This window comes from Nerophis lumbriciformis, linkage group LG06 (assembly GCF_033978685.3).
Source record: "Nerophis lumbriciformis linkage group LG06, RoL_Nlum_v2.1, whole genome shotgun sequence".
NCBI lineage: Eukaryota > Metazoa > Chordata > Actinopteri > Syngnathiformes > Syngnathidae > Nerophis > Nerophis lumbriciformis.
In genome coordinates, this window is record NC_084553.2 from 31694418 (window position 1) to 31720792 (window position 26375).

The following is a 26375-nucleotide window of genomic DNA, read 5'->3' on the forward strand; positions in this document are numbered from 1 at the left end:
AATTGTCCAAAATGTTTTGGTATCCTGGAGCATTCAAAGTTCCTTTCACTGGAAATAAGGGGCCAAGCCCAACTCCTGAAAAACAACCCCACACCATAATTCCTCCTCCACCAAATTTCACACTCGGCACAATGCAGTCCGAAATGTAGCGTTCTCCTGGCAACCTCCAAACCCAGACTGGTCCATCAGATTGCCAGATGGAAAAGCGTGACTCATCAGTCCAGAGAAGGCGTCTCCACTGTTCTAGAGTCCAGTGGCGACGTGCTTTACACCACTGCTTCCCACGCTTTGCATTGGACTTGGTGATGTATGGCTTAGATGCAGCTGCTCGGCCAGGGAGACCCATTCCATGAAGCTCTCTGCGTACTGTACGTGGGCTAATTGGAAGGTCATAGTGCATAGTGCAAAGTCTTTGCACTATTCACTTCAGCATCCGCTGACTCCTCTCTGTCAGTTTACGTGGCCTACCACTTTGTGGCTGACTCGCTGTTGTTCCCAAACTCTTCACTTTTCTTATATTAAAGTTGACTTTGAAATATTTAGGAGTGAGGAAATTTCACAACTGGATTTGTTGCACAGGTAGCATCCTATGACAGTTCCATGCTGGAAATCACTGAGAGCGGCCCATTCTTTCACAAATGTTTGTGAAAATCATGCCTAAGTGCTTGATTTTATACACTGGGCCAAGTTAAAGTTAAAGTTAAAGTACCAATGATTGTCACACACACACTAGGTGTGGCGAAATAATTCTCTGAATTTGACCCATCACCATTGATCACCTCCTGGGAGGTGAGGGGAGCAGTGGGCAGCAGCGGTGGCCGCGCCCGGGAATCATTTTTGGTGATTTAATCCTCAATTCCAACCTTTGATGCTGAGTGCCAAGCAGGGAGGTAATGGTGATTAGGACACCTGATTCTCTTCATTTGGATTGATGGCCAAATACTTTTGGCAATATAGTGTAAGACTGCCCACAAAACGGCACATTCTGAAGAGGTTTGAAGATGGTCTGTAAAACATAATATACTGTATATTTGGACCAAAGCACTACCATTACATGTTATGTAGAAAATAAATCATAATAAAGCCCCTAAAAATTACGTGTTTACCGTTGACGTCATTATTCCCCGTAGTAGTAGTATGTGTGTGTTTTACCTCCATGTTACGTGTTGTGCTGTCCTTATGTTGATATTAGGCCCTTTTCCACCGCAGGAACTTCCCCACTTACCCAGGTAAATAAAGTTCCCCCTGTGTTTCCACCAAAAACTACCCAGGTAGATTTAGTTATTTAGGAACCTTTCTGAGTTCCACACAGCTAATTGGGACTTTTCCAAGCGACCAGGAACCTTTTCGGGGGCGGGCTGTGCTGTCGAACGCTGATTGGTTGAACACAGTTGGGGGCATTCCTAAAACGTCTCTTTCAAACACACGACCGTCATTGGAATATATGCAGCAACTTGTTTATTTCATATTCTTGTGTATTTCTATCACAACAAACTTGACAACGGAGAGAAAGAACAACAAAGGAGCTTTCGAAATGCAATAACTTTTGTGGCGCACCTTTGTGCTGAAGAACGCTAATCAGTGGAACTATTTTGGAGAGTTTTTACTCAGTCGTAGTCTTTAAATTATATGCAGTTTATTGTTGTTTGTTATTTTTTTTATAAACTTCATTTCGAGAAGCGGGCGGACTCTTTTAAACGTATTTACTGCTTACTACTTACTCTGACTTTGTTGGATAATTGTGGAAAAAAATGAGGCAGTACACGAGTGGGATGAAGGTAAATAACATCAAATATTTACTATTTACTTCATTACATGTTGTTAAAGTACTCAGTGACATTCCATTTGTGTAGTTATTAGCCTCAACCTGAGTAAACAGAATGCTAATGCTAAAAAGCTAACGCTAAAGCCGATGTGTTTGTGTTGTCGGTGTGAGGTAAAAATGTACATTTATTATTTATATAGTGTTATTTATAGCTGAAATTGACCAATAGGAATCGCCTGACCCTCATGAATTCATCATTTACCGAGAGGACGACTTTCTGACTGATAGACATTGCGAACAAAAGCCTGACTTTTTATAGACATTTCAGTACACTTTATTTTTTAAATCATATAATTTTGTATGTGATGGTTTTGTATTTTAATTACTTACTTTCTAGTAAAAGAACTGTGACCTAATATTGTCTGTTTATTTACATGACATCCCCCGAAAGGGACAAGCGGTAAAAAATGGATGGATGGATGGACATCAGGTTAGAAACATAGTAAACCACTCCTCCATTCCTCATCAGCCTGATTTGTATACACTACCCAGAACTGTGAAATGCGGTGAAACACTTCTACAGGAACCTTTCGTTTCAGGAACTAGAGGTTCCAGGAACCAAAAGTTCCTGAATTTTTGGTGGAAAAGGGCCTATTATTGATAGTGAGGTTAGTTCAGATGTGACGTTCACGAACGAATAGAGTCTTTCGAGCGGCTCCTTCAAGTGAATGACCAAAACAGATTCACTGTTGTGAGCCGTTCGTTTGCAAGCTGTTTCAAATGCAAATTGCCAATGCAACTATTATATGTGTGCCACCTGACTGCAATGGACAGACTTACATCCACTGAAAACCTTCACAAAATGAGCCAGAGTCAAAAGAAATGTAGCAGCATTTGAATACACTTTTCTGTTTTATTGTTTTGGTATAGATTTGTTAAGTAGCATGGTTTAAGCGTATACACACTATGTCGGGGAGTATCCATCCATCCATCCATCTTCTTCCGCTTATCCGAGGTCGGGTTGCGGGGGCAACAGCTTAAGCAGGGAAGCCCAGACTTCCCTCTCCCCAGCTACTTTGTCCAGCTCCTCCCGGGGGATCCCAAAGCGTTCCCAGGCCAGCCGGGAGAGATAGTCTTCCCAGCGTGTCCTGGGTCTTCCCCGTGGCCTCCTACCGGTCGGACCTGCCCGAAACACCTTCCTAGGGAGGCGTTCGGGTGGCGATACTGAAGACGCCGCACCGATCCGCCTGTCGATCTCACGATCCACTCTTCCCCCACTCGTGAACAAGACTCCGAGGTACTTGAACTCCTCCACTTGGGGCAAGATCTCCTCCCCAACCCGGAGATGGCACTCCACCCTTTTCCGGGAGAGAACCATGGACTCAGACTTGGAGGTGCTGATTCCCATCCCAGTCGCTTCACACTCGGCTGCGAACCAATCCAGTGAGAGCTGAAGATCTTGGCCAGAGGAAGCCATCAGGACCACATCATCTGCAAATAGCAGAGACATAATCCTGCAGCCACCAAACCAGATACCCTCAACGCCCTGACTGCGCCTAGAAATTCTGTCCATAAAGGTTATGAACAGAATCGGTGACAAAGGGCAGCCTTGGCGGAGTCCAACCCTCACTGGAAACAGGTCCGACTTACTGCCGGCAATGCGGACCAAGCTCTGACACTGATTATACAGGGAGCGAACCGCCACAATAAGACAGTCCGTTACCCCATACTCTCTGAGCACTCGCCACAGGACTTCCCGGGGTACACGGTCGAATGCCTTCTCCAAGTCCACAAAACACATGTAGACTGGTTGGGCAAACTCCCATGCACCCTAAAGGACCCTGCCGAGAGTATAGAGCTGGTCCACAGTTCCACGACCAGGACGAAAACCACACTGTTCCTCCTGAATCCGACGTTCGACTATCTGGAGTAGCCTCCTCTCCAGTACACCCAAATAGACCTTACCGGGAAGGCTGAAGAGTAGGAGTAGAATTTCTTATTCACATGTATATATTGTGCTAATTGTTATTTTATTTTTGTTTATACATTTTATAGCCAGAGAACTATGGATGTATTATGTCGGCAATATTTTTCCCTGTTTTGTTCAAATGTTTTTTTGTGGAACATTTTATAGTAAGGTTGATTTGCATGGAGGTTATCTGTCGCCTGTTCAGTTTTTATTGTGCCACAAAGTTTCTTAGGTGAAAACAAATCAAAATATTGATCTCGCTGTCAAAACGGGGATTATTATAGATAAAAATTCCGACAAATAGATTATAAATTGGTAAAAATAACTGCTACCAGTGATTACCAATGATTATTTAAAAAATCTAAAAAAAAATATGACAACGAACCAGTCTTTTGAATGGCTCTTGAAAAGGAACGGTTCTTTAATATCCAATCTCCTTCAGTCAGCCATAAATCCCATCTGTTCTGTCGAGTTACCCATAAGTTTGTTCTGCTGTATGTCAAACTTATAATAAGGTCATCGTTGGCTATTAATTGGCCTAATAAAAGAGCATAAATGCAAAAGTGCCCCTGACCATCCTCTGCATGGCTCAAGATTGCCACCATATAGGTAAAGTACCTAATACTTCTCTGGCAGTCTAAATTAGAGATGGAATTTATGGCTCTCTGAAGGGAATCAAATCTTGAAAAAAAACAGTTCCTTTTAAAAAGCCGCTCAAAAGACTGGCTTGTTGATATATTTATTTTTTACAATTTGTTTCAGAAGTTACCATATACTATAGAGGGCACCGGTATCTAAGCCACTCTAAACAAAATTTTTGAATAAATAAATGTGTACAGATTGGACTATAAGCACCAGATATATTCCAGTACGAAACATTTTGTAAATGTTTATTTAGATACCTTAATTGTTTTTTTGTTTTTTTGTTTGTTTTTTTGTTTTTGTTTTTTTGTGTCCTGTCCAGCTTCTCAGGCAAATCATATAGTTGATGTAGATGCCCATGTCGGCTGTTCAGATTTACTTTACAAAAGAGAAGTGTAGGATACTTCTCTTGTTGCCTTATTTGTATTTGACTTTATTAAATGTATTTATATTATCATTTAGTGCAGCCGGGCCGGAGCAGGAGGGGATAGAAAGAGAAAAAAAAAGAAGACAGAGGGGGAAATTGTGGGGACAAGAGGGGGATTAGACAGAGAGACAAAAACAACAACAGCAAACAACAACAACAACAACAATAGAGCAACATCAGCAAATATGACATGTACAAATATGATGGTAAAAGTTATAGCAAATAAGCAGTTAGCGAAAAATAAAAAATAATACAGAAATGACAATGAGCATTATTACACTACAAATGGATCAATACAAATACCAATAGAAATAGCGCTATTGATAATGAACAATACCAATAATTTACCTTTATTATCAACAATACAGTTGTTTAAATGCAACAATACATATACGTAATGATAACTTGAGATACGAAAGAATGCAGAAAAATGGAGGGGGAGAAAGAGAAGCAACCTACATTAACCTTGTAGATTGTTATAGTCACAATAGGTTAAGCTCTGTCAGTGTGCCATGTGTTACACCCAGTTTACCCTAAGGCAACAACGTTAATATATGTTTGATGAAACGTGATTATGTGCATGAGTGTAAGTATGCATATGTACTTGTATATGTACAGAATGTGTATATGTGTTTGTACAATGAATGTATATGTACAGAATGTGTATATGTGTTTGTACAGTGAATGTATATGTACAGTATGTGTATGTGTATGTTTGTATATTGAATGTGCGTGTGGATGTACGAACATTAGGTAGGTAAATATGTACTGTATTTGTGTATGTATGTGGGAGCGTAGGTACCTATGTACGTATGTGAGCATATGTGAATTTGCATGTACAATACATTCGACTCCCAGAGTGCGTGGGAGCCAGAGCACGGCCCCATCACCCCCGAGAGCCCAACCCACAAACAGGAGGCGTGGTGCCCAGGGAACCAGGGACCACCGCCCCCGCGCAGCCAAGCCGGCCAGCGACAGGAACCCCAGAGCCCGACCCACCGTACCGCCCACAAGGGCCAGCAGCAGGCCGCAGACAGACGCACCCGGCAGAGGACAGGGCACGAGAAAAGCAGGGGACAGCCAGACCCCAAGCCAGCGAGAGACCACACCCCACACGGGCAGAAAGGCGAGACGCCCCGCCCGAGGGACCCAGAGACTCCCCGCAACCGGACGGGAAGACCGCCCCCGCCCCACCGGCAACCGGGCCCCCACGAGCCCACCCCCCCACCCCCGGAGAGCGCGGCGAGGCCAGCCCCCGGCCACCCCACCCAAATCGGCCGCCGCAGGACCACCCAGGCACAGGGCCACGGGAACCACCCACCCCACCCGCAGGGACCCCAACGATGGAGATGGAACAACCAGCAACGGCCCCGCCGAGCCCCCCCCCTGAGGGAGGGGAAAAATTAAAAAATAATATTAATAAAATATATTAAAAAATAAATAAATAAATAAATAAATTAATTAAAATAAAATAAAAAAAATAAAAAAAATACCTTAATTGTTTCCAAATGGTGCCTGTCACACGGCAGTAAAACGGCTGATTAAACAAAACAGAAGTCATCGTCATGGACCCATTAGCTGCGAAAGCTAGCTCTCCAATCAGCTAAACAGACTCAATGGTGACGTCTCGGGGAATTTACAAAACTGAAACAATACAAAAATAATTTAAGTTAATAATACTAACACAGAAACTTGTGAAAGTGTTAGCATATTTGCTAATGCTAATGACGCTGGCTTGATTACATTATGATAGCACATACTTGCCAACCTTGAGACCTCCGATTTTGGGAGGTGGGGGGTTGGGGGCGTACTTGACTTTCAGTGAATTCTAGCTATATATATATATATATATATATATATATATATATATATATATATATATATATATATATATATATAAATAAATAAAATAAATACTTGAATTTCAGTGTTCATTTATTTACACATATACACACACATAACACTCATCTACTCATTGTTAAGATAAGGGTTGAATTGTCCATCCTTGTTCTATTCTCTGTCACTATGTTTCTAACCATGCTGAACACCCTCTCTGATGATGCATTGCTGTGTGGCACGCACACAAAAGTGCTTTCATCAAATGCACTAGAGTCTGGAATCTTCCATCTCTCCCTAGCATGGCCCAAAACCGGTCAATCTTTGCTTCCTGAGGAAGATCTTCACTGCCAAGCACTTGGTACTCCACTACTTCTTCCCGGAGGCTATCCAAGTCTAATCGCAGCTGCGGCTTGGAACTTACAAGCGTATTTCTTCATCTTACTTGTCGTCGGCGTCGCCACGGCTGTATCTTCCTCGTTCTTCTGCTTCGTCTCCTTGTTGTGTGCGCAGTTGTGCACTGCACTCTCTAAAAGCCGTAGATGTTATTGTCACATATGCATGTACAGTAGATGGCAGTATTGTCCTGTTTAAGAGTGTCACAACATTGCTGTTTACGGCAGACAAACTGCTTTACGGTAGACGAAAACGTGACTGCTGTTGTTGTGTGTTGTTACCGCGCTGGGAGGACGTTAATGAAACTGCCTAACAATAAACCCACATATTGAAACCAAGAGCTCGCCCTCGATCATTCTTCAGTTATAACGTGATTGGGCAGGCACGCTGTTTATATTGTGGGAAAGCGGACGTGAAAACAGGCTGTCCTCACTCAGGTCCGCATGGAGCTGGAGGGGGCGTGGCCTCCAGCTGCGCCTGAATTTCGGGATATTTTCGGGAGAAAATTTGTCCCGGGAGGTTTTCGGGAGAGGCGCTGAATTTCGGGAGTCTCCCGGAAAATCCGGGAGGGTTGGCAAGTATGTGATAGCACGTAAAAATTTGTACTCCTACAGGCATCACACATGGGACGGTTTAGTAACGATGAATTGTTTTAGTTATATTGTACAAACCCTGTTTCCATATGAGTTGGGAAATTGTTTCAGATGTAAATATAAACAGAATACAATGATTTGCAAATCATTTTCAACCCATATTCAGTTGAATATGCTATAAAGACAACATATTTGATGTTCAAACTGATAAACATTTTTTTTTTTTTTGTAAATAATCATTAACTTTAGAATTTGATGCCAGCAACACGTGACAAAGAAGTTGGGAAAGGTGGCAATAAATACTGATAACGTTGAGGAATGCTCATCAAACACTTATTTGGAACATCCCACAGGTGTGCAGGCTAATTGAGAACAGGTGGGTGCCATGATTGGGTATAAAAACAGCTTCCCAAAAAATGCTCAGTCTTTCACAAGAAAGGATGGGGCGAGGTACACCCCTTTGTCCACAACTGCGTGAGCAAATAGTCAAACAGTTTAAGAACAACGTTTCTCAAAGTGCAATTGCAAGTAATTTAGGGATTTCAACATCTACGGTCCATAATATCATCAAAAGGTTCAGAGAATCTGGAGAAATCACTCCACGTAAGCGGCATGGCCGGAAACCAACATTGAATGACCGTGACCTTCGATCCCTCAGACGGCACTGTATCAAAAACGGACATCAATCTCTAAAGGATATCACCACATGGGCTCAGGAACACTTCAGAAAACCACTGTCACTAAATACAGTTCGTCGCTACATCTGTAAGTGCAAGTTAAAGCTCTACTATGCAAAGCGAAAGCCATTTATCAACAACATCCAGAAACGCCGCCGGCTTCTCTGGGTCCGAGATCATCTAGATCATGCAAAGTGGAAAAGTGTTCTGTGGTCTGACGAGTCCACATTTCAAATTGTTTTTGGAAATATTCGACATCGTGTCATCCGGACCAAAGGGGAAGCGAACCATCCAGACTGTTATCGACGCAAAGTTCAAAAGCCAGTATCTGTGATGGTATGGGGGTGCATTAGTGCCCAAGGCATGGGTAACTTACACATCTGTGAAGGCACCATTAATGCTGAAAGGCACATACAGGTTTTGGAACAACATATGCTGCCATCTAAGCGCCGTCTTTTTCATGGACGCCCGTGCTTATTTCAGCAAGACAATGCCAAGCCACATTCAGCACGTGTTACAACAGCGTGGCTTTGTAAAAAAAGAGTGCGGGTACTTTCCTGGCCCGCCTGCAGTCCAGACCTGTCTCCCATCGAAAATGTGTGGCGCATTATGAAGCGTAAAATACGACAGCGGAGACCCCGGACTGTTGAACGACTGAAGCTCTACATAAAACAAGAATGGGAAATAATTCCACTTTCAAAGCTTCAACAATTAGTTTCCTCAGTTCCCAATCGTTTATTGAGTGTTGTTAAAAGAAAAGGTGATGTAACACAGTGGTGAACATGCCCTTTCCCAACTACTTTGGCACGTGTTGCAGCCATGAAATTCTAAGTTAATTATTATTTGCAAAAAGTTTATGAGTTTGAACATCAAATATCTTGTCTTTGTAGTTCATTAAATTGAATATGGGTTGAAAAGGATTTGCAAATCATTGTGTTCCGTTTATATTTACATCTAACACAATTTCCCAACTCATATGGAAACGGGGTTTGTATATTATCGTTCACATATTAGATCTCATGAGCATGGTGGTAAACCCCATGAGTGAGCAGATTGAGCAATATTTCATATTCACTGTGTAGGAATGTGGGGTAAAAATGTGTCCCTAAATGCAAGATAAATCCTAAGCAAGGATGAAGGCCTCTTCAAAATCATACAAATATGCATTTAAATATTATTAGCGGTATAAAGAGGCAATGTCCTTCAGTTTAACCTACTTCTTATATGCACAGCTGATCTACCTAAGTCTTACTTCACTGGATCCAGTTGCAAAGTGTGCTAATGAGGCCCTGAGGGGTCACAAGATAGAAAAACAACTTCCATGGTACTAGTTTTTTTCTCCTTCTTTTTCATCGTTTTGATTACCTGTACGTTTAAATTCCCATACAAACCTAATGCAGCTTCCACGTTCTTCTATCTATTGTCTCTGAGAAGACTGCTATGTCCTACACGCAGTTAAAACTTGAAACACACGTTAAATCAATAAAACAGAAAAGAGATAAATTCTCTCTTTACAGAGATAATTGATTGACATTGTCAGATAGGGAATTATTTAACAATATGTTATGTATGTTATTTACATGGAAGGGTCAAAATATTAAAAACACCTTTGAGCTATGTTGCAGTGAAGTCTCCCACCACTGCAAACCACAAGCACACAATAAACATACAGTATTCAAATAAGTTGCAATAATACTGGCATGTGAGGTCAAGGCTTTGCATTGCAAGACAAATTGAATGGCAGATGAATTTGAGCAATATCAAAGCATGATTTGGATATATTTGTTTCTGCAGTAATGTGTGTATGTCTACAAGGACAGATGGTGCACCAAAGTCATACAGTATTGTGTCCAGATGAGGCAGAGTGGTGAAGGGAGGGAAAGGGTGGAGGTGAATGAGAGTAATCACAAAGGAAAATAATTAAAAGAAACCCATGAAAAAAGAGAGAGGGGGGTGTGGCTAAATCATGGGTGTCAAACTCTGGCCCGCGGGACAAATTTGGCCCGCCGTGTAATTTCACTTGACCCGTGAGGTGATATCAAATTAACACTAGAGCTGGTCCGCTGATTATATACAGCGGCGGTCCCGCGGTAAATCGCTAATCCTCATACTTGCCAAACATCCCGGGAGACGAGTGCTGGCCCAGTTACATAATATGTGCGGCTTTGGCACTCACACAGAAGTGAATACAATGCATACTTGATCTTCAGCGATACAGGTTACACTGAGGGTGCTAGTATAAAAAAACTTTAACATTGTTAGAAATATACGCCACACTGTGAATCCACACCAAACAAAAATGACAAACACATTTTGGGAGGACATCCGCACAGTAACACAACATAAACACAACAGAACAAATACCCAGAACCCTTTGCAGCGCTAACTCTCCTGGGACGCTACAAGGTGTGTGTGTGTGTGTGGGGGGGGGGGGGGGGGAGTGGGGGGGGGGGGCGGTGGTTGGAGGTAGCAGTGGTGTATATTGTAGCGTCCCGGAAGAGTTAGTGCTGCAAAGGGTTCTGGGTATTTGTTGTGTTGTGTTTATGTTGTGTTACTGTGCGGATGTTCTCCCAAAATGTGTTTGTCAGTCTTGTTTGGTGTGGATTCACAGTGTGGCGTATATTTCTAACAATGTTAAGGTTGCTTATACGGCCACTCTCAGGGTAAACTGTATCGCTGCTGATGAAGTATGCGTTTCATTCACGTGTGTGTGCGTACAGGAGCCGCTCATATCTTGTGACTGGGCGGGCACGCTGTTAGAAGGGATGAAAAGCGGACGTGACGTCAGCTCGTAGAGGACGTTAAAAGCAGTGCCTGTATGGCACGCCACCAAGACTGTGGAATACGAGAAATAATGACTGATGAACACCTTCGTTCGATAATGAAGGTTGCTTCAGCTCAAAGCCTGAGCCCCGACATTAATGAACTAGCATCCAAAAAAAGATGGCAGGTATCTGGCTTGGGCACATCAGATTAGATCATTGTGTTGCAAACAGAGCCGTTTAAAGTCCTGAATGGTTGGTTTATTCATTATTTTATTTTCAAATTTATTAGCCTGTGGAAAAAGTTAATGTTGATATTTACCTCAGAAGGCTGCAAATAGAATAGAGGCATTCAATTTTTATTTAAATTGTATTTGATATGCCATTGATATTTTTTAATTATTATTATTGTTATTTGAAACTCGATTTTGCATGTCACTATAAAGTTATATAAGCCTTGCTTGTTCAATATTTAATGCAAAACTTGTTTGGGTCCCTATTAAAAGGTTAATTTGTTCAACCGTGGCCCGCGACTTTGTTCAGTTTTAAATTTTGGCCCACTCTGTATTTGAGTTTGACACCCCTGGGCTAAATCTTTACATTACTGTAAATTTTAGACTTACCGTATTTTTCGTAGTATAAGTCGCTCCGGAGTATAAGTCGCACCGGCCAAAAATGCATAATAAAGAAGGGAAAAAACATATATAAGTCGCACTGGAGTATAAGTCGCATTTTTGGGGAAATTTATTTGATAAAACCCAACACCAAGAATAGACATTTGAAAGGCAATTTAAAATAAATAAAGAATAGTGAACAACAGGCTGAATAAGTGTACGTTATATGAGGCATAAATAACCAACTGAGAACGTGCCTGGTATGTTAACATAACATATTATGGTAAGAGTCATTCAAATAACAATAACATATAGAGCATGCTATACGTTTACCAAACAATCTGTCACTGTTAATCGCTAAATCAGATGAAATCTTATACGTCTAGTCTCTGAATGAGCTAAATAATATTATTTGATATTTTACGGTAATGTGTTAATAATTTCACATATAAGTCGCTCCTGAGTATAAGTCGCACCCCCGGCCAAACTATGAAAAAAACTGCGCTTATAGTCCGAAAAATACGGTAGTTATTCAAGTCATACTCATTGTCCTGTTTGTTTTTTGCGGGCAACCCAGAAGACTAAATTATGTATTATCCCCGGTTATGTGACTCATCCTCGTAATTATGTAGAAAGAGGGACAGAATGCCCCAATAAGCATCAATCTGACTGCCCACTTTCACTCTCTTAGTCAAGAAAACACTCTCATTACACACTCCAACTGCTCCCAAGTCTGTGATTCATTTCTTCTGCTCCAGCAAACCCTGCCGCTGCAAATGCCACTTTGACATGCGACATCATATTGTCATGATAATCTCTATTGTCGTTTTGCTTTTAAGTCGTCACATCTTTAGTTTTTGGACACATTTACAAAAAAATCAGCATTAACATATGTTGATAATATTTTCTGTTGATTTAACGCCACACGATAATATTTGTATACATCTTATCTAACATATATATATATATATATATATATATATATATATATATATATATATATATATATATATATATATATATATTCTGGGACCATGTTTTCTGCTCATTCCAAACTCTGTTTACTCTTTATATATATATATATATATATATATATATATATATATATATATATATATATATATATATATATATTCTGGGACCATGTTTTCTGCTCATTCCAAACTCTGTTTACTCTTTAAACTCCAACCATTTTCTACTGTTTGTCGCTTTCGGGGTCACAGAGGGTGCTGGAGCCTCAAAAAATCTATTTTGTTGACAGTAACTGAAGTAAAAAAAGTATAATTTTCTTTATGTTTCTCAAGCTGCAGTATCTACACTAAAGTTACGCATTAAAAACCCTGCCTTATTAACTGTAAATATTTTTTTACTCAAGCAAAGTGTCCTTCACATTGATGTAATTGCATTTTTATTATACAATTAAAACACAACAACTTTAAACTACCTTAAACATTGAAAAATAGCATTTGTTGCATGTTTCCGCTTCTCAAATTAGACTTCATGTATTGCCAGATTTAGAGTGGAATAAAGACTGACTCTATTTTGAGATCATTATATCGTTGTAATCAGAATACAGCTTACATCTTGATCATAACAACACAACATACTTATACATTGTAAAAGTGCTCCATTACATTTGTAACACAAAATTCTTCTCTGTTGACATTTTGCAACAAGCATTTTTAGTAGCAATCTCTTGATCCCGACCATGGGATCATGGCCTTTGTTACTTGATCTGTGATGTGTTTACCTTGCTAAAGATTGTATTCATGTGAAAGATTTCTTTAAGAGAGATGTACGCTCAGGGAGACACAATTACATTTCATTACTTGTTACACACATGTAGGAGTTGCATGATTTCCTGGAGGGTGTGTGTCTTGCCAGAAAACCTGCTCAAATTTGAGAGCATGCTGCAACAAATGCATTCTCTATCCACAGTCCCAAGCCACTTCTAAGATACTAAATAAACTACGTTTTTTTCCAAGTACTGGAAGAAAAGGAATGGCTAAGAATACTACTCACACACCAAGCGGGACAACACAAGAAGCTAACTGCTAAAGCTTCAATCTAAAGTAGGAGTGATCGATCCAGATATTGATAAAATCCCTAATTAATATCAGTATATAAACCAGGGGTTTCAAACTCGTTTTTACTGAGAACCACATCGCAATTATGGCTGCCATCAGAGGGCTGCTTGCAATATATATGAATACAAACATATAATAACCTTTTTACACAATTTGCATAGGCAACTTATTTGAAGTATTATAATTTTTACGAACATATTGATGGATAACTTACTCTGAAATTGAAAGTCAAGGTGACAAGCAGATATTTAAAGGGGAACATTATCACCAGACCTATGTAAGCGTCAATATATACCTTGATGTTGCAGAAAAAAGACCATATATTTTTTAACCGATTTCCGAACTCTAAATGGGTGAATTTTGGCGAATTAAACGCCTTTCTATTATTTGCTCTCGGAGCGATGACGTCACAACGTGACGTCACATCGGGAAGCAATCCGCCATTTTCTCACTTTCGTCGGTGTGTTGTCTGAGGGTGTAACAACACGAACAGGGACGGATTCAAGTTGCACCAGTGGCTCAAAGATGCGAAAGTGGCAAGAAATTGGACGAAATTTGTTCAAAATACGAGGCTGTGGGGAAAGCCGACTAAATGGTCAGTCGCTTGTTCCACACACTTTACCGACGAAAGCTATGCTACGACAGAGATGGCAAGAATGTGTGGATATCCTGCGACACTCAAAGCAGATGCGGACATCAACTCCAAAACTGGACAGATCAGCTTTCAGGAAAAGAGAGCGGATGAGGGTATGTCTACAGAATATATTAATTGATGAAAACTTTATTCATTACTCGCGGTTTTACGTAAATTATTATACATAAACTGTGTTTACCAATAATTTAGCTTAAAAACATTTAAATGCAGACAGCCCATTTCAGGGCTGTCTGCACTCTCAAAGTGCATGTTGTTGCCAAATGTATTTCATATGCTGTAAACCTAGTTCATAGTTGTTAGTTTCCTTTAATGCCAAACAAACACATACCAATCGTTGGTTAGAAGGCGATCGCCGAATTTGTCTTCGCTTTCTCCCGTGTCTTTGTCGTGTCTTTTTCGTCGGTTTCGCTTGCATACGGTTCAAACCGATATGGCTCAATAGCTTCAGTTTCTTCTTCAATTTTGTTTTCGCTACCTGCCTCCACACTGCAACCATCTGTTTCAATGCATGCGTAATCTGTTGAATCGCTTAAGCCGCTGAAATCCGAGTCTGAATCCAAGCTAATGTCGCTATAGCTTGCTGTTCTATCCGCCATGTTTGTTTGTATTGGCATCACTGTGTGACGTCACAGGAAAATGAACGGGTGTATATAACGGTGGTTAAAATCAGGCACTTTGAAGCTTTTTTTAGGGATATTGCGTGATGGGTAAAATTTTGAAAAAAGCCACTAGGAAGTGATTTTTAATGGTTTTAACCCTTCTGAAATTGTGATAATGTTCCCCTTTAAATATTTAAATTTGATAACCCAAAAAATGCTTAGAGCATCTTGTTGCATGATCAGATATTAAAGTGTAGAACACATGCAATTGTGTGCAGTATATTTTCAAAATCGAGAGAAAACAATACATTTATACAGAAGTGGGATCTTTCTGTGTGGAGTTTGCATGTTCTCCCCGTGACTGCGTGGGTTCCCTCCGGGTACTCCGGCTTCCTCCCACTTCCAAAGACATGCACCTGGGGATAAGTTGATTGGCAACACTAAATTGGCCCTAGTGTGTGGATGTGAGTGTGAATGTTGTCTGTCTATCTGTGTTGGCCCTGCGATGAGGTGGCGACTTGTCCAGGGTGTACCCCGCCTTCCGCCCGATTGTAGCTGAGATAGGCTCCAGCGCCCCCCGCGACCCCAAAGGGAATAAGCGGTAGAAAATGGATGGATGGATGCTTTAGTATTTAAAGCCTATCGTATTAAATAATGTGGCGGGCCACTTTAAATGATGTGGTGGACAATTAAAGGATATGGCTGGCCAATTAAATGATGTGGCAGGCCAAAATAAATTATATGCTTGCCCAGATATGGTCCCCGGCCTTGAGTTTAACACCTGTGATATACACGACACAACAATGTTTTTGTTTACTTTGGTTACTTGTTTTAAAATCTTTTCAGTTCTATAATCTTTTATCAAAGTATCGGATCGGGACTCAAAATTAGATCTGATCTGAGGCCAAAAATGTTAATTGGGACATCCCTAATTTTTTGTAATAAACACCTTCTCAAATAGATGCCTCCTTCAGCTAGGATTCGAAAAATACTGTACATACATTTTGTATGCCTATGGATTGGAGGCAGAAGCATGCAAGGTTTAGATGCTATAAAGTAGAAATATGTCCATCTTTCATTAAATGCCTCAAAAAGTGCCCGAAGCTATCTAAACGCTTCATAACACTTGATTAGTTCCTTTGGTGTTGGTTACAGGAAATGGATACATTGAAGGGAAAGAGCTGGAAAACTTCATCAGAGAGCTGGAAACTGCCAGACGAGGAGCAGGCGTGGTGAGTGTTTGCTGCTAGGGTGCATTTTTCATCATCAAGAAATGCTTCAGGCTACTTTGAGCACAAGACTGTTCATAAATGCTATTCTGCAGAGTGCCCTGCTTCGTTCCCCATTTTTATTAACTTTGGTTAGTGTCAACGTAAAGGAGCAGGATTATGTACAAAAAGTAACACTTAGAAAACCTGTTCTAGAGTACATTAAAAAAGTGTTGTTTGTGAAATGGGTTGGAGTTTGTGCATTGACGCCAATAAAGACTTTCAAGTCAACACTTTGTGATTGTCACCCACTACAGCGACCACATGATCATGGCATACGCAGAGTCGAGTATATGTAGAGGGTATGGCCAACTCAGATTCAGGCGATCTCCTCAATGGTTGATCAAAAAGCACTCATGTGACTGTTGGTCGCCAGGACTGCTATTAACTTGGAGCTTGTTAATTTTTCGACATGTACTAATGCCCTGTTGTGTAGCATGGGGCTGCTCCACCAGCGAGAGCTGTGGAAAGCTTTTACATCGCTTTTCCCACAACCCGGATTCGTGTTTGCGAACAACATTGTAGAGCAGGCCTGGGCAATTATTTTGACTCGGGGGCCACATTTAGAGAAAAAAAATTGTCTGGGGGCCAGTATATCTATTTTTAGGAACACTAATACAAAACCTCACAATAATGTCTGATTGAATGCTAAAAACGTTATGACAGACCGCCTTAAAAAAAACATAATGGAATTTTTTTATTTTTTATGAACGATAAAACAGTGAATATTGACCAAATATGAATGTCACTCCCCCTTTCGATCGACATATTTTACCATCAAGTGAAACGCAAAACAAAAATGCAACAAACAGTGAAATATGAACGCGAAGGGTACAAAATAAACCAACCTACAATCTGATATATCACTAAGCTTTAGAACTTTGTTGTGAAATTCTCCTTCCGCGTCTGTGGAAACGCTTCCCGCCCACACTGCTTGGTGCCTCGTCTGAGCTGCTGTGACGTAGATTACCATAGTAACTAATTAGATGACCATAGTAACTAATTAGATGACCATAGTAACTAATTAGATTACCATAGTAACTGGTATATCATCCATAAGGGCAGATTCCAACCATTGAAATACTTTGTATAGTTCAAGACTTGCGGTCATTAGAAAACATCACTGCACATCATAATAGCAGCTACACTTTCCATCATAAAGATCTAAAAAAATTATTTGGGAATGTCCAGCAGGCCAGATTGAATAGCTTAACGGGCCGTATGTGGCCCCCGGGCCTTAATTTGCCCAGGTCTGCTGTAGAGCCACCAATTACTGTGTCTTGTGCGAGGTAAACCCACGACACAACATCTGCGTTTTGTTCAGGAGAGAACACACATAAGCTAATACAAATAATAACAAAAGAAATGAACAAATTAAAGAAATGGTTTGACAAAAATCTCAGTAAATTAAAATAATGCAATTCGGTAATAGTAGAAGAGAAGTTCAAACACAAAATAGACGGGATAATGGAAGTGTAAACAAAAAAAACTAATTTGGTGTGTAATAATAGATGGGAAAATGAAATGAAATATCATAAAAAATATATAAGTAAGAAACATGTCAATAATGAATAAAGCGAAATACAAACTTCTGGACCAAAAATCACTCCATATTCTCTACTGCTCGCCAGTGCTACCATATCTGAGTTATTGTGCAGAAATATGGGCAAAAAAACTACAAATATATACTTATTCACTTACCATGTTACAAAAAATAAAGATGAGTTAGAATAATACATAATGAGTGATACATTCAGTGATTACAAATACATTGGAGGCAGCCACCACAGGTGACATACTTCACATAAAAGTCACAATTTCTCCGTGATTGCTAGTCCGAAGCTAATGAAGATTTTGGCAAAGTGAGAGTTATTTTTTGGTCGTTTTGTGAATTTTTTTACGTTTATTGCGCCATCGGGTGCGTGTTAGAGTGCCTGCAGATTATGAAACACTGCAGAAATGTAGCAGCAGAGTGCGTCAAATACGCCCACAAAATTATACTTTCACGAAATAAAAGCAAGTTTTATTGTAAGTTATGAGTTGAAGTATGTTTGGAACTATAAATAGACGTATTATTATAATTTATTTAATGAGAAAAACTAACGTCAAAACGACAGCAATTGCATGCATCAGGGCACAGCCGCTCATGTCCTTGGTAGCAGTCATGGCGCCTGATGTTTAGTTGGCCATACTCTCTTTATACACAACTCTGGGCATGTAGGCATTGGAACAGATTTGAATATTTTTTTTATCTGATTTAAATCTGTCAGGTATAAAATACAACACCATAAAAGTTCAGATAAAAATAAATTTTGTTGGCAAAGTTCAATGACAAGGTTGTCAATATATAATCAAATTAGGAATGTGTAACACAATTTACACTTCCTTAAAAAAATGCAAAATGGTGCATTCCTTCTGGTAGCCTCAAACCCAGGATTGAACACTTCATGCAACGTCTTCAAAGCTCACCTTTATACATTCATACATAGCGCCAAAAATGGAAACCAGGATGAGATGATAGAAGACAGGAAAATGTGACTAATGTATTTGTGGCAGCATTGGACAAAGTTATGTTTAAGTTTAATTTTTACATCTCATAGCACATAATTGTGGTGTGTTCAAGCAACCTTGATTTAAGTTCAAAACAGAGGTGTCACTAAATTTTAAAGACAGCAAGATAAATGATAAATGATAAATGGGTTGTACTTGTATAGCGCTTTTCTACCTTCAAGGTACTCAAAGCGCTTTGACACTACTTCCACATTTACCCATTCACACACACATTCACACACTGATGGAGGGAGCTGCCATGCAAGGCACTAACCAGCACCCATCAGGAGCAAGGGTGAAGTGTCTTGCTCAGGACACAACGGACATGACGAGGTTGATACTAGGTGGGGATTGAACCAGGGACCCTCGGGTCGCGCACGGCCATTCTTCCACTGCGCCACGCCGTCCCAAGATGCACGAAGAACAAAAAAAAGTAATACTTGGCAGGTTTATAAATGGATTATACTTGTATAGTGCTACAAGGTAGTCAATGTGCTTGGACACTATTAGCACATTCACCTCCTGATGACGCAGCAACAGGAGCAACTGAGGGTTCAGTATCTTGCTCAAGGATACTTCGACATGGTCACAGGGTGACCGAGGACCAAACCCACAAACATCAGGATGGGGCCAAAGCACTCTACCATTCTGAGCCATGCTACCCCAATCATATTTAAGTGTACAATGACAGGTTGTATGATTACTAAAACTCACAAATGTAAAATATATTATATGCTGCATTCTGCATGCAAAAACCTTATTTTTTAAAATATGTTTTAAAAAGCTAATTTCAACTAAGTTAAGTCAACAATTCGTTTTTTAGTGGATGTAAACAAACTGAGTGTGTGTACGTGAGCCGATGATGTTGGCTTTAAGGTGGGGTGGGGGCCATTCAGGACTCTAATAATAATAATAAATACGTAATGTTAAATGCCTACTGAAATGCGATTTTCTTATTTAAACGGGGATAGCAGGTTCATTCTATGTGTCATACTTGATCATTTCGCGATATTGCCATATTTTTGCTGAAAGGATTTAGTAGAGAACATCAACGATAAAGTTCGCAACTTTTGGTCGCTGATGAAAAAGCCTTGCCTCTACCGGAAGTAGCAGACGATATGCGCGTGACGTCACAGGTTGTGGAGCTCCTCACATCTGCACATTGTTTCCAATCATGGCCACCACCAGCAGCGAGAGCGATTCGGACCGAGAAAGCGACGATTTCCCCATTAATTTGAGCGAGGATGAAAGATTTGTGGATGAGGAAAGTGAGAGTGAAGGACTAGAGGGCAGTGGGAGCGATTCAGATAGGGAAGATGCTGTGAGAGGCGGGTGGGACCTGATATTCAGTTGGGAATGACTAAAACAGTAAATAAACACAAGACATATATATATACACTCCATTAGCCACAACACAACCAGGCTTATATTTAATATGCCACAAATTAATCCCGCATAACAAACACCTCCCCCCTCCCGTCCATATAACCCGCCAATACAACTCAAACACCTGCACAACACACTCAATCCCACAGCCCAAAGTACCATTCACCTCCCCAAAGTTCATACAGCACATATATTTCCCCAAAGTCCCCAAAATTACATACGTGACATGCACATAGCGGCACGCACGTACGGGCAAGCGATCAAATGTTTGGAGGCCGCAGCTGCATGCGTACTCACGGTACCGCGTCTGCGCATCCAACTCAAAGTCCTCCTGGTAAGAGTCTCTGTTGTCCCAGTTCTCCACAGGCCAATGGTAAAGCTTGACTGTCATCTTCCGGAAATGTAAACAATGAAACACCGGCTGTGTTTGTGTTGCTGCAGTCGGCCGCAATACACCGCTTCCCACCTACAGCTTTCTTCTTTGCTGTCTCCATTGTTCATTGAACAAATTGCAAAAGATTCACCAACACAGATGTCCAGAATACTGTGGAATTTTGCGATGAAAACAGACGACTTAATAGCTGGCCACCATGCTGTCCCAAAATGTCCTCCGCAATTTGTGACGTCACGCGCAGACGTCAACATACCGAGACGTTTTCAGCAGGAAATTTAAAATTGCACTTTAGTAAGCTAACCCGGGCGTATTGGCATGTGTTGCAATGTTAAGATTTCATCATTGATATATATATAAACTATCAGACTGCATGGTTGGTAGTAGTGGGTTTCAGTAGGCCTTTAAAGTCCAAAATGGGGACACAAAAATCTTTGTTTTTTTTCTATGCTTGTCAAAAGATACATTTATGTACTAATCTAATCTAAAATATTGTGAATACAGGTTGCGTACATACAAATAGTATAAACATGTATAAAAGATGATGTTAAGCACTCTATCGTCCGCATTCTGTTCCAACATGTCTTTATGTTTACCTGTATATTTTATGTTGAAAACAGGCCCTACATTATCTTACTGTACATGTTGCTTTCTGCAGGATACCTCACATGCAGCGTTCAAGGAAAAGATGCGAGAGTTCATGGCCAGTTTCGACAAGAATTCCGACGGGAGGATTGAGATGGCAGAGGTGAATGTCATGATGAAACATGAAGAAACATGAGACTCATATAAATTGATGTCTGTTAGAGTAGAGATAAAGAGAATAACATCAGACTTCCCATCCAGCTCTCATTTTTCTCTTTTTTTTAGTTGGCTCAGCTTCTGCCTACAGAAGAAAACTTCCTGCTGTGTTTCAGAGAGTTTGTGGGATCCAGTGCTGAATTTATGGCAGTAAGAGTCAACACAATACTGAATGTATACATATTTTTGGACACACCTCTCTCATCAGGTGTTGACTGGTAATTTTTCATCTTAAAGGGGAACTGTACTTTTTTGGGAATTGTGCCTAACGTTCACAATCCTTATGAGAGACAAGAACACATGTCTTTTTTTTTTGGGGGGGGGGGGGGGGGGAGATTTTAAAGATGGTGAAAAAACGTTTGACGTTGTGGCTAATTGGATTCGCTGTTGTAGCCATCAAAGCCCTCTAAAATCATTTCAAAACCCTCCACCAAAGTTTTATAAACACGCTGCAAGTATATATATACATATATATATATATATATATATATATATATATATATATATATATATATATATCCATCCATCCATCCATCCATTTTCTACCGCTTATTCCCTTTGGGGTCGCGGGGGGCGCTGGAGCCTATCTCAGCTACAATCGGGCGGAAGGCGGGGTACACCCTGGACAAGTCGCCACCTCATCGCAGTATATATATATATATATATATATATATATATATATATATATATATATATATATATATATATATATATATATATATATAATGCAGTAACAGACACGTTCATAACAAAATGTAATATGTTCAATTTTTACCGTATTTTGGTCATTTTAAGCACTTGAAAGTGGTTTTCTCAGCGCATTGATGTCCTTTTCCATAGCAGTGCACTTACGACTTCCGGCAACAAATCTGTGTTCCTATATTTCCGGATACAAATGCGAGTGTGTTCTAATCATGGCAGACTTGGTAACAGTCAATGACGGCGACTATTTTGGGACAAATGAGGATTCGCAACCTTATCTTTTTGAAGCTGAATATATGAACAATGAACTGCTGGTTTTAGAAGCGAGCACGAAGAGAGGGTGAAACGTTGAAGCAGACGGAAGCCAAGAGAGTGAGGTCGCCGTGACTTTGACGCTGTAAATGTGGAAGTTGGAGCCATGTTATTTCGACATAAAGGGCATGCTTACCAAAAAAAAGTTCCTCATAGTTCGCTCTTACAATAACAATGTTGCTACAGCTTGGTTATTATACAGGTTACAGAACATAAATTAATGTTTTTGTCCACTTGTCTCTCATAACAATTTTGAACAATAGGCAAAATTTAAAAAAAAAGTGCAGTCCCCCTTTAACGATAGGTTCTGAATATTATGATTTCCACTTTGTCAGAACATTTCGATAAAAGCCCTTTTCATGTTCTCAGTGTAAAAACAAGGTCCTTATATGCATGTTTTATGAGTTTGATGTGGAAGAACCCAATGTCTGTGTTTCTTAATAACTTCTGTATTCTGTCCTTATTCTGTATTACCCATCTTGTTTTTGTCTAGTCATAACTTTACACAGTAGTACATTAACTTAGGAGCTTGTGACAAAGTTCTTAACTCAAAACACTTATGTCTGAAATCAACATCTCTCAAGAAATTAATTGAATTCAGTTAAATTGGGACTTTGCCCCCCAGAATAGCACAATTTAAACATGTAGCATGTCTTTTACAAAGAAAAACAAACTCTTAGATAATAAATATTGTATAAAAACAACACAATAGAATGCACTACTAACAAATACAGTAGTTTTGTGAAGTAATGTTATAATAATGTATAGCATTTACTATGGAGAGTGGACTTCTACGGTATCTCCTTCCATCTGCTTTTCTGTCGAACACACCATCAGCAGATTCTCCATATTTTCATGGATAAATGTTTGCCGTTTCGATATTATTTTTAACCCTTTTTGGGTGGCATTAGATTAATTCTGCTTGAGTATGATGCAGACTAGTAGTGATACGCTCAAATTGCTTTGCCAAGTTGGCTACACAATCGGTCATCTTTTCAATAATTTCATCGCGGTGCGATGCCAGGAGGGGTGTGTGTGACCGAAAATGGGCGTAAAATAAAATATTTGAGAAGCTCTGCTTTAAGTCAATTAATTAGGGGTGTGGGAAAAAATCGATTCGGATTCGAATCGCGTTTCTCACCTTGTGCGATTCAGAATCGATTCTCTTTTTTTTTTAAATCGATTTTTTATTTTTTTATTTATTTATTTTAAGATTTTTATTTATTTATTTTTTATTTTTTTAAATTAATCAATTCAACAAAACAATACACAGCAATACCATAACAATGCAATCCAATTCCCAAACCAAACCCGACCCAGCAACTGCAATAAACAGAGCAATTGAGAGGAGACACAAACACGACACAGAACAAACCAAAAGTAGTGAAATAAAAATGAATATTATCAACAACAGTATCTATATTAGTTACAATTTCAACATAATTGTGATTAAAAATCCCTCATTGACATTATCATTAGACATTTATAAAAAAAATTAAAAAATGAACAATAGTGTCACAGTGGCTTACACGTGCATCGCATCTCATAAGCTAGACAACACACTGTGTCCAATATTTTCACAAAGATAAAATAAGTCATATTTTTGGTTCATTTAATAGTTAAAACACATTTAAATTATTGCAATCAGTTGATAAAACATTGTCCTTTACAATTATAAAAGCTTTTTACAAAAATCTACTATTCTGCTTGCATGTCAGCAGACTGGGGTAGATCCTGCTGAAATCCTATGTATCGAATGAATAGAGAATCGTTTTGAATCGGGAAAAAAAATCGTTTTTGAATCGAGAATCGTGTTGAATTGAAAAAAAAAAAAATCTGTTTTTAATCGAATCGTGACCCCAAGAATCGATATTGAATCGAATCGTGGGACACCCAAAGATTCACAGCCCTACAATTAATATCATTCACTTTTTCTTCTCAACAATGTCCTTCACATTCACTTTTTTTCCTTTCCATTGTTGGAAAACAAAGTTACATCCATCTCTAGCTATAAGCTAATGCTAGCGAGTAAGATCAGGGGCCGTATTTATCAAACGTCTTAGAATTACTCCTAAGAAGTCTGCTAAGAGTTGACTTATGAGTAAAGAAATTCTTCGCTGAAAGCTGCACTTAAAAGTTAGTTATCAAGCGTCTTACTCACATTTTCAGCAAAGTGTTGTACTGAATCTTAAGTGTAACACTCAGAGCTGAATTACGACATGACTATGTGCCGTAAACGGAATTTTAGGTGACGTAATTTCTGTGTCCATAGAAATGACCAATCACGGAAGGGAATCCCTTGTCTAAGAATAAAGAAATATCTTAGAAATATTTAAGTGGACAATGGGAGTGTATATTTTGACAATAAACTACAAAATAATACAAAACAAACAAACAATATTAGCAATGAATCAAAAATAAATGTTTCCTTTTCTTTCCAATTCATTTTCCTAGTGGCGAGATTTCGAAGCATTGTGATGACCTTTAGTTCTGCTGTGAAAGCTCTACTGCGTGATGTTGCTGATGAGATGACGCCCCTTATTAAATCTGTGACAAAAATAATACCCGCTCTGTCTAAACGATACCGTTTGATCAGCTGCTCGTCATCAAACAAAGCCAGGACATCCTTCCGCTCCCTGAACGTTCGCGCACGTCTCTCTCGCCTCAGTGCCATCCCCCGCTGGCAACTCCTAACCACTTAGCACACCTCTGAAGGTCTCTTAAATATCGTGGAGAGTAGGAGTGATTCTTAGACTTAAGAAAGTTGATAAATAGCTTTTATTCTTAAGTTTGAGAGTAGGACTACATTTCGAAAATTCTAAGGACTTAAGTGTAAAATGGCACTCTAAGACGCTTGATAAATACGGCCCCAGATGTTTTAAGGGGTTCACTGTGACATTCGCTAGACCAACTATTAGCGGGAATGATTGTAACTCACATTTTTGCTTGCAACTTAAAGCGTAACAATTAGCTGAGAGACAGCCTTTACCTAAAAACACTCGAGTTTGAGCACTCTTAAATTGAGGTTCCTAGGCACCGTGTTATAACTTTCAGCCACAACACTATTGCAAACGCCTCAACACAACAACATAAAGCTGCAACACAACAACATTAAGCGAATTAAGAAGTGACGGACACAATGAAAGTGACTTTGATCATATCATCTTACTTTTTCAACTTCGTTCATTAAAACTTCTTCAACATTCCGTCTAAGGCACTTGGTCTGTCAGCGAAACTTAGTCCGCTGTCACTATCGTTGTATTTGTCACTATAGTTCTTCCTTAATGTTATTGTATTGTGGCTTTATGTTGTTGAGTTGTGGCGTTTGCATTTGTTGTTATCTTTCCAAGTATGTTTGAGATTTGCCCCGATTTGTGATGTAAACGTTACTTTTCTTTCATTTGTTTGATTTGTTGAATAGTTTAGTGTAGAGTCTTCTTTCACTCATCTGCAAAGAGCAAACCCTGGTCAAGTCTTCTTCCAAGCGTATGTTAAAATGTTCATGCTGCTCTTGGGCATTAAAACCTATTCTAAGACAAGCATACATTATGGATGGACCACTACCTCCATCAGAGAAAAGGCAGTGTGTGTGTGTGTGTGTGTGTGTGTGTGTGTGTGTGTGTGTGTGTGTGTGTGTGTGTGTTGTGGGCATGCGCATACATGGGTTTAGGCATCCATCTTGGACAAATTCTATATTTAAACAAAATCTCATGGCTGCCAACCTTTCACTTGTATATACAATTTACCAGACTTGCTGCCTCTCCTCGTTTGAAGACTGTTTTAGAAATGTTGTTGTGTTTGCCGAGTCTGTAGTCTAACTTCATTTCTCCCCTGCAGGCCTGGCGGAGGTATGACACTGACCGCAGTGGATATATCGAGTCAAATGAACTGAAGGTAAATCAGTATTACATTGTTGACACAAAAGGAGTAACAGGTCCACATT

The 26375-nt window shown here is 39.7% G+C and overlaps 1 protein-coding gene across 2 annotated transcripts in view; it reads left to right on the forward strand.

The window, feature by feature from the left end:
* The window catches only part of LOC133608689 (calretinin-like), a 67314-nt gene that overhangs the window by 17731 nt on the left and 23208 nt on the right, over window positions 1-26375 (forward strand). For both annotated transcript variants that reach the window (XM_061964146.2, XM_061964147.2), the window contains exons 2-5: window positions 16178-16254; window positions 21276-21365; window positions 21488-21568; window positions 26270-26326. In XM_061964146.2, coding sequence (XP_061820130.1) covers window positions 16178-16254; window positions 21276-21365; window positions 21488-21568; window positions 26270-26326 — 305 coding nt within the window. The remainder of the gene's footprint in view (window positions 1-16177; window positions 16255-21275; window positions 21366-21487; window positions 21569-26269; window positions 26327-26375) is intronic.